Source organism: Oncorhynchus masou, chromosome 18 (assembly GCF_036934945.1).
Source record: "Oncorhynchus masou masou isolate Uvic2021 chromosome 18, UVic_Omas_1.1, whole genome shotgun sequence".
In the NCBI taxonomy this organism is placed as follows: Eukaryota; Metazoa; Chordata; class Actinopteri; order Salmoniformes; family Salmonidae; genus Oncorhynchus; species Oncorhynchus masou.
Genome location: NC_088229.1, coordinates 73,237,376 through 73,247,375, shown reverse-complemented (window position 1 = coordinate 73,247,375; position 10,000 = coordinate 73,237,376). Strand labels below are relative to the sequence as shown.

Below are 10,000 nucleotides of genomic sequence, written 5' to 3'. Positions count from 1 at the left end.
AGAGGGGGATACCTAGTCAGTTGTACAACTAATTGCATTCAACTGATTCATTCTTCTGCATTTAACCTAAACCCCTCTGAATCAGAGAGGTGCGGGGAACAGTGGGTTAACTGTCTTGCTCAATGGGCAGAATTACAGATTTTTTTACCTTGTCAACTCGGGGATTCAATCAAGCAACCATTTTGGTTACCGGCCCAACCCTCTAACCACAAGGCCACCTGGCACAGGAAACAGTTGAGAAAATGTGCTGTAGACTAGAGATGTTGAAATGGGGTCGAAGGTCATAATCAGAAATAAGGTGTTCTGGTAAAATACAGAGATTCAAAATGAGAAGTAGGAACATGATCTGGACAGCTCACCTCTGCTGTCTCTACTGGGCTGGATGACAGCTCACCTCTGCTGTCTCTACTGGGCTGGATGACAGGTCACCTCTGCTGTCTCTACCGGGCTGGATGACAGGTCACCTCTGCTGTCTCTACTGGGCTGGATGACAGGTCACCTCTGCTGTCTCTACTGGGCTGGATGACAGGTCACCTCTGCTGTCTCTACCGGACTGGATGACAGGTCACCTCTGCTGTCTCTACTGGGCTGGATGACAGGTCACCTCTGCTGTCTCTACCGGGCTGGATGACAGGTCACCTCTGCTGTCTCTACCGGGCTGGATGACAGGTCACCTCTGCTGTCTCTACTGGATGACAGGTCACCTCTGCTGTCTCTACCGGACTGGATGACAGGTCACCTCTGCTGTCTCTACCGGGCTGGATGACAGGTCACCTCTGCTGTCTCTACCGGGCTGGATGACAGGTCACCTCTGCTGTCTCTACCGGGCTGGATGACAGGTCAACTCTGCTGTCTCTACCGGGCTGGATGACAGGTCACCTCTGCTGTCTCTACTGGATGACAGGTCACCTCTGCTGTCTCTACTGGATGACAGGTCACCTCTGCTGTCTCTACCGGGCTGGATAACAGGTCACCTCTGCTGTCTCTACCGGGCTGGATGACAGGTCACCTCTGCTGTCTCTACCGGGCTGGATGACAGGTCACCTCTGCTGTCTCTACCGGGCTGGATGACAGCTCACCTCTTCTGTCTCTACTGGATGACAGGTCACCTCTGCTGTCTCTACCGGGCTGGATAACAGGTCACCTCTGCTGTTTCTACCGGGCTGGATGACAGGTCACCTCTGCTGTCTCTACCGGGCTGGATGACAGGTCACCTCTGCTGTCTCTACCAGGCTGGATGACAGGTCACCTCTGCTGTCTCTACTGGATGACAAGTCACCTCTGCTGTCTCTACCGGGCTGGATGACAGGTCACCTCTGCTGTCTCTACTGGATGACAAGTCACCTCTGCTGTCTCTACCAGGCTGGATGACAGCTCACCTCTGCTGTCTCTACCGGGCTGGATGACAGCTCACCTCTGCTGTCTCTACTGGATGACAGGTCACCTCTGCTGTCTCTACCGGGCTGGATGACAGGTCACCTCTGCTGTCTCTACCGGGCTGGATGACAGGTTAGCTCTGCTGTCTCTACCGGGCTGGATGACAGGTTAGCTCTGCTGTCTCTACCGGGCTGGATGACAGCTCACCTCTGCTGTCTCTACCGGGCTGGATGAGAGGTCATCTCTGCTGTCTCTACCAGGCTGGATGACAGGTCACCTCTGCTGTCTCTACTGGGCTGGATGACAGCTCACCTCTGCTGTCTCTACCAGGCTGGATGACAGGTCACCTCTGCTGTCTCTACTGGGCTGGATGACAGGTCACCTCTGCTGTCTCTACCGGGCTGGATGACAGGTCACCTCTGCTGTCTCTACCGGGCTGGATGACAGGTCACCTCAGCTGTCTCTACCGGGCTGGATGACAGGTCACCTCTGCTGTCTCTACCGGGCTGGATGACAGGTCAACTCTGCTGTCTCTACCGGGCTGGATGACAGGTCACCTCTGCTGTCTCTACTGGATGACAGGTCACCTCTGCTGTCTCTACTGGATGACAGGTCACCTCTGCTGTCTCTACCGGGCTGGATGACAGGTCACCTTTGCTGTCTCTACCGGGCTGGATGACAGGTCATCTCTGCTGTCTCTACCGGGCTGGATGACAGGTCATCTCTGCTGTCTCTACCGGGCTGGATGACAGGTCACCTCTGCTGTCTCTACTGGGCTGGATGACAGGTCACCTCTGCTGTCTCTACTGGATGACAGGTCACCTCTGCTGTCTCTACCGGGCTGGATGACAGGTCACCTTTGCTGTCTCTACCGGGCTGGATGACAGGTCACCTCTGCTGTCTCTACCGGGCTGGATGACAGGTCACCTCTGCTGTCTCTACTGGATGACAGGTCACCTCTGTTGTCTCTACCGGGCTGGATGACAGGTCACCTCTGCTGTCTCTACCGGGCTGGATGACAGGTCACCTCAGCTGTCTCTACTGGGCTGGATGACAGGTCACCTCTGCTGTCTCTACCGGGCTGGATGACAGGTCACCTCTGCTGTCTCTACCGGGCTGGATGACAGGTCACCTCTGCTGTCTCTACTGGATGACAGGTCACCTCTGCTGTCTCTACCGGGCTGGATGACAGGTTACCTCTGCTGTCTCTACCGGGCTGGATGACAGGTCACCTCTGCTGTCTCTACCGGGCTGGATGACAGGTCACCTCTGCTGTCTCTACCGGGCTGGATGACAGGTCACCTCTGCTGTCTCTGTCAGGCTGGATGACAGGTCACCTCTGCTGTCTCTACCGGGCTGGATGACAGGTCATCTCTTCTGTCTCTACCGGGCTGGATGACAGGTCACCTCTGCTGTCTCTACTGGGCTGGATGACAGGTCACCTCTGCTGTCTCTACTGGATGACAGGTCACCTCTGCTGTCTCTACCGGGCTGGATGACAGGTCACCTTTGCTGTCTCTACCGGGCTGGATGACAGGTCACCTCTGCTGTCTCTACCGGGCTGGATGACAGCTCACCTCTGCTGTCTCTACCGGGCTGGATGACAGGTCACCTCTGCTGTCTCTACTGGATGACAGGTCACCTCTGCTGTCTCTACCGGGCTGGATGACAGGTCACCTCTGCTGTCTCTACCGGGCTGGATGACAGGTCACCTCTGCTGTCTCTACCGGGCTGGATGACAGGTCACCTCTGCTGTCTCTACCGGGCTGGATGACAGGTCACCTCTGCTGTCTCTACCGGGCTGGATGACAGGTCACCTCTGCAGTCTCTACTGGGCTGGATGACAGGTCACCTCTACTGTCCCTACTGGATGACAGGTCACCTCTGCTGTCTCTACCGGGCTGGATGACAGGTCACCTCTGCTGTCTCTACCGGGCTGGATGACAGGTCACCTCTGCTGTCTCTACCGGGCTGGATAACAGGTCACCTCTGCTGTCTCTACCAGGCTGGATGACAGGTCACCTCTGCTGTCTCTACCGGGCTGGATGACAGGTCACCTCTGCTGTCTCTACTGGGCTGGATGACAGGTCTCCTCTGCTGTCTCTACCGGGCTGGATGACAGGTCACCTCTGCTGTCTCCGTCGGGCTGGATGACAGGTCACCTCTGCTGTCTCTACCGGGCTGGATGACAGGTCACCTCTGCTGTCTCTACCGGGCTGGATGACAGGTCACCTCTGCTGTCTCTACCGGGCTGGATGACAGGTCACCTCTGCTGTCTCTATTATGCTGGATGACAGGTCACCTCTGCTGTCTCTACCGGGCTGGATGACAGGTCACCTCTGCTGTCTCTATTATGCTGGATGACAGGTCACCTCTGCTGTCTCTATTAGGCTGGATGACAGGTCACCTCTGCTGTCTCTACCGGGCTGGATGACAGGTCACCTCTGCTGTCTCTACCGGGCTGGATGACAGGTCACCTCTGCTGTCTCTACTGGATGACAGGTCACCTCTGCTGTCTCTACCGGGCTGGATGACAGGTCACCTCTGCTGTCTCTACTGGATGACAGGTCACCTCTGCTGTCTCTACTGGATGACAGGTCACCTCTGCTGTCTCTACCGGGCTGGATGACAGGTCACCTCTGCTGTCTCTACCGGGCTGGATGACAGGTCACCTCTGCTGTCTCTACTGGGCTGGATGACAGGTCACCTCTGCTGTCTCTACCGGGCTGGATGACAGGTCACCTCTGCTGTCTCCGTCGGGCTGGATGACAGGTCACCTCTGCTGTCTCTACCGGGCTGGATGACAGGTCACCTCTGCTGTCTCCGTCGGGCTGGATGACAGGTCACCTCTGCTGTCTCTACCGGGCTGGATGACAGGTCACCTCTGCTGTCTCCGTCGGGCTGGATGACAGGTCACCTCTGCTGTCTCTACCGGGCTGGATGACAGGTCACCTCTGCTGTCTCCGTCGGGCTGGATGCATTTCTGTGTCCTATACTGTCCTAAATCTTTACTCACTTTAATTGAATTCTTCTTTACCCCGATGCCAGAATAGATTATGTAAATGTTTATATCCAGTCTCCAGTCAGTTCTTTAACCACTTCTACTCTGCACTACCTCTATCCTGCCACTAGGAGGTGCTGACAGTGGGAGAGGAGAGTCTATCGTCCCCCTGCTACCTCCAGCTAGAGGAGTCGAACTGCCACGTGGTGATGGAACAGTTGGGGACCTACAGTCTAGTGGGCCAGTCCTGCCCTCCCCAGCCCGCCTGTAAGAGGCTACAGCTGGCCCTGTTCGCCCCCAGAGCCCCCTGTCTCTCCCTGGACTACATCCTGAGGATTTACTGCACGCAGGACACGCCACACGCCCTGAGGGTAGGGAGGGGAGGGACACGCCCTGAGGGTAGGGAGGGGAGGGACACGCCCTGAGGGTAGGGAGGGGAGGGACACACCCTGAGGGTAGGGAGGGGAGGGACACGCCCTGAGGGTAGGGGGGGAGGGACACGCCCTGAGGGTAGGGAGGGGAGGGACACGCCCTGAGGGTAGGGAGGGGAGGGACACGCCCTGAGGGTAGGGAGGGGAGGGACACGCCCTGAGGGTAGGGAGGGGAGGGACACGCCCTGAGGGTAGGGAGGGGAGGGACACACCCTGAGGGTAGGGAGGGGAGGGACACACCCTGAGGGTAGGGAGGGGGAGGGACACACCCTGAGGGTAGGGGGGGGAGGGACACACCCTGAGGGTAGGGAGGGGAGGGACACACCCTGAGGGTAGGGAGGGGAGGGACACACCCTGAGGGTAGGGAGGGGAGGGACACGCCCTGAGGGTAGGGAGGGGAGGGACACGCCCTGAGGGTAGGGAGGGGAGGGACACGCCCTGAGGGTAGGGAGGGGAGGGACACGCCCTGAGGGTAGGGAGGGGAGGGACACGCCCTGAGGGTAGGGAGGGGGAGGGACACGCCCTGAGGGTAGGGAGGGGAGGGACACACCCTGAGGGTAGGGAGGGGAGGGACACACCCTGAGGGTAGGGAGGGGAGGGACACACCCTGAGGGTAGGGAGGGGAGGGACACACCCTGAGGGTAGGGAGGGGAGGGACACACCCTGAGGGTAGGGAGGGGAGGGACACACCCTGAGGGTAGGGAGGGGAGGGACACACCCTGAGGGTAGGGAGGGGAGGGACACACCCTGAGGGTAGGGAGGGGGAGGGACACACCCTGAGGGTAGGGAGGGGAGGGACACGCCCTGAGGGTAGGGGGGGAGGGACACACCCTGAGGGTAGGGAGGGAGGGAGGGACACACCCTGAGGGTAGGGAGGGAGGGAGGGACATGCCACATGCCCTGAGGGTAGGGAGGGGAGGGACACGCCCTGAGGGTAGGGAGGGAGGGAGGGACACACCCTGAGGGTAGGGAGGGAGGGAGGGACACACCCTGAGGGTAGGGAGGGGAGGGACACGCCCTGAGGGTAGGGAGGGACACGCCCTGAGGGTAGGGAGGGAGGGAGGGACATGCCACACGCCCTGAGGGTAGGGAGGGGGAGGGACACGCCCTGAGGGTAGGGAGGGGAGGGACACACCCTGAGGGTAGGGAGGGGAGGGACACACCCTGAGGGTAGGGAGGGGAGGGACACGCCCTGAGGGTAGGGAGGGGAGGGACACACCCTGAGGGTAGGGAGGGAGGGAGGGACACACCCTGAGGGTAGGGAGGGAGGGAGGGACATGCCACATGCCCTGAGGGTAGGGAGGGGAGGGACACGCCCTGAGGGTAGGGAGGGAGGGAGGGACACACCCTGAGGGTAGGGAGGGAGGGAGGGACACACCCTGAGGGTAGGGAGGGGAGGGACACGCCCTGAGGGTAGGGAGGGACACGCCCTGAGGGTAGGGAGGGAGGGAGGGACATGCCACACGCCCTGAGGGTAGGGAGGGGAGGGACACGCCCTGAGGGTAGGGAGGGGAGGGACACGCCCTGAGGGTAGGGAGGGGAGGGACACGCCCTGAGGGTAGGGAGGGGAGGGACACGCCCTGAGGGTAGGGAGGGGGAGGGACACGCCCTGAGGGTAGGGAGGGGAGGGACACGCCCTGAGGGTAGGGAGGGGAGGGACACGCCCTGAGGGTAGGGAGGGGAGGGACACACCCTGAGGGTAGGGAGGGGAGGGACACACCCTGAGGGTAGGGAGGGGAGGGACACACCCTGAGGGTAGGGAGGGGAGGGACACACCCTGAGGGTAGGGAGGGGGAGGGACACACCCTGAGGGTAGGGAGGGGAGGGACACACCCTGAGGGTAGGGAGGGGAGGGACACGCCCTGAGGGTAGGGAGGGGAGGGACACGCCCTGAGGGTAGGGAGGGGAGGGACACGCCCTGAGGGTAGGGAGGGGAGGGACACGCCCTGAGGGTAGGGAGGGGAGGGACACGCCCTGAGGGGGAGGGGAGGGACACGCCCTGAGGGTAGGGAGGGGAGGGACACACCCTGAGGGTAGGGAGGGGGAGGGACACACCCTGAGGGTAGGGAGGGGGAGGGACACACCCTGAGGGTAGGGAGGGGAGGGACACACCCTGAGGGTAGGGAGGGGAGGGACACACCCTGAGGGTAGGGAGGGGAGGGACACACCCTGAGGGTAGGGAGGGGAGGGACACACCCTGAGGGTAGGGAGGGGAGGGACACACCCTGAGGGTAGGGGGAGGGGAGGGACACACCCTGAGGGTAGGGAGGGGAGGGACACGCCCTGAGGGTAGGGAGGGGAGGGACACACCCTGAGGGTAGGGAGGGAGGGAGGGACACACCCTGAGGGTAGGGAGGGAGGGAGGGACATGCCACATGCCCTGAGGGTAGGGAGGGGAGGGACACGCCCTGAGGGTAGGGAGGAGGGAGGGACACACCCTGAGGGTAGGGAGGGAGGGAGGGACACACCCTGAGGGTAGGGAGGGGAGGGACACGCCCTGAGGGTAGGGAGGGACACGCCCTGAGGGTAGGGAGGGAGGGAGGGACATGCCACACGCCCTGAGGGTAGGGAGGGGAGGGACACGCCCTGAGGGTAGGGAGGGGGAGGGACACACCCTGAGGGTAGGGAGGGGAGGGACACACCCTGAGGGTAGGGAGGGGAGGGACACACCCTGAGGGTAGGGAGGGGAGGGACACGCCCTGAGGGTAGGGAGGGGAGGGACACACCCTGAGGGTAGGGAGGGAGGGAGGGACACACCCTGAGGGTAGGGAGGGAGGGAGGGACATGCCACATGCCCTGAGGGTAGGGAGGGGAGGGACACGCCCTGAGGGTAGGGAGGGAGGGAGGGACATGCCACATGCCCTGAGGGTAGGGAGGGGAGGGACACGCCCTGAGGGTAGGGAGGGGAGGGACACACCCTGAGGGTAGGGAGGGGAGGGACACGCCCTGAGGGTAGGGAGGGGAGGGACACACCCTGAGGGTAGGGAGGGAGGGACACGCCCTGAGGGTAGGGAGGGAGGGACACACCCTGAGGGTAGGGAGGGGAGGGACACACCCTGAGGGTAGGGAGGGACACGCCCTGAGGGTAGGGAGGGGAGGGACACGCCCTGAGGGTAGGGAGGGGAGGGACACGCTACACGCCCTGAGGGTAGGGAGGGGAGGGACACGCTACACGCCCTGAGGGTAGGGAGGGGAGGGACACGCTACACGCCCTGAGGGTAGGGAGGGGAGGGACACGCTACACGCCCTGAGGGTAGGGAGGGGAGGGACACACCCTGAGGGTAGGGAGGGGAGGGACACACCCTGAGGGTAGGGAGGGAGGGAGGGACACACCCTGAGGGTAGGGAGGGAGGGAGGGACATGCCACATGCCCTGAGGGTAGGGAGGGAGGGACACGCCCTGAGGGTAGGGAGGGGAGGGACACGCCCTGAGGGTAGGGAGGGAGGGACACACCCTGAGGGTAGGGAGGGAGGGAGGGACATGCCACATGCCCTGAGGGTAGGGAGGGAGGGAGGGACACGCCCTGAGGGTAGGGAGGGAGGGAGGGACATGCCACATGCCCTGAGGGTAGGGAGGGGGAGGGACACGCCCTGAGGGTAGGGAGGGGAGGGACACACCCTGAGGGTAGGGAGGGAGGGAGGGACATGCCACATGCCCTGAGGGTAGGGAGGGGAGGGACACGCCCTGAGGGTAGGGAGGGAGGGAGGGACATGCCACATGCCCTGAGGGTAGGGAGGGGAGGGACACGCCCTGAGGGTAGGGAGGGGAGGGACACACCCTGAGGGTAGGGAGGGGAGGGACACGCCCTGAGGGTAGGGAGGGGAGGGACACACCCTGAGGGTAGGGAGGGAGGGACATGCCACATGCCCTGAGGGTAGGGAGGGACACGCCCTGAGGGTAGGGAGGGAGGGACACACCCTGAGGGTAGGGAGGGGAGGGACACACCCTGAGGGTAGGGAGGGACACGCCCTGAGGGTAGGGAGGGGAGGGACACGCTACACGCCCTGAGGGTAGGGAGGGGAGGGACACACCCTGAGGGTAGGGAGGGACACGCCCTGAGGGTAGGGAGGGGGAGGGACACGCTACACGCCCTGAGGGTAGGGAGGGGAGGGACACGCTACACGCCCTGAGGGTAGGGAGGGGAGGGACACGCTACACGCCCTGAGGGTAGGGAGGGGAGGGACACGCTACACGCCCTGAGGGTAGGGAGGGGGAGGGACACACCCTGAGGGTAGGGAGGGGGGACACACCCTGAGGGTAGGGAGGGGGAGGGACACACCCTGAGGGTAGGGAGGGGAGGGACACGCCCTGAGGGTAGGGAGGGGAGGGACACGCCCTGAGGGTAGGGAGGGGAGGGACACGCCCTGAGGGTAGGGAGGGGAGGGACACACCCTGAGGGTAGGGAGGGGAGGGACACGCCCTGAGGGTAGGGAGGGGAGGGACACACCCTGAGGGTAGGGAGGGAGGGGAGGGACACGCCCTGAGGGTAGGGAGGGGAGGGACACGCCCTGAGGGTAGGGAGGGGAGGGACACGCCCTGAGGGTAGGGAGGGGAGGTACACGCCACACGCCCTGAGGGTAGGGAGGGGAGGGACACACCCTGAGTGTAGGGAGGGAGGGAGGGACACACCCTGAGGGTAGGGAGGGGAGGGACACGCCCTGAGGGTAGGGAGGGGAGGGACACACCCTGAGGGTAGGGAGGGGAGGGACACGCCCTGAGGGTAGGGAGGGGAGGGACACGCCCTGAGGGTAGGGAGGGGAGGGACACACCCTGAGGGTAGGGAGGGGAGGGAGGGACATGCCACATGCCCTGAGGGTAGGGAGGGGAGGGACACGCCCTGAGGGTAGGGGAGGGGAGGGACACACCCTGAGGGTAGGGAGGGGAGGGACACGCCCTGAGGGTAGGGAGGGGAGGGACACACCCTGAGGGTAGGGAGGGGAGGGACACGCCCTGAGGGTAGGGAGGGAGGGACACTCCACACGCCCTGAGGGTAGGGAGGGGAGGGACACGCCCTGAGGGTAGGGAGGGGAGGGACACACCCTGAGGGTAGGGAGGGACACGCCCTGAGGGTAGGGAGGGAGGGAGGGACACACCCTGAGGGTAGGGAGGGACACGCCCTGAGGGTAGGGAGGGGAGGGACACGCCCTGAGGGTAGGGAGGGGAGGGACACACCCTGAGGGTAGGGAGGGAG

The 10,000-nt window shown here is 63.1% G+C and overlaps 1 protein-coding gene across 1 annotated transcript in view; it reads left to right on the top strand.

The window, feature by feature from the left end:
• LOC135559426 (netrin receptor UNC5B-b-like) overlaps positions 1 to 10,000 on the top strand; it is a 78,836-nt gene that overhangs the window by 63,817 nt on the left and 5,019 nt on the right. Inside the window, exon 14 of the mRNA XM_064993578.1 lies at positions 4,510 to 4,749. Coding sequence (XP_064849650.1) covers positions 4,510 to 4,749 — 240 coding nt within the window. The remainder of the gene's footprint in view (positions 1 to 4,509; positions 4,750 to 10,000) is intronic.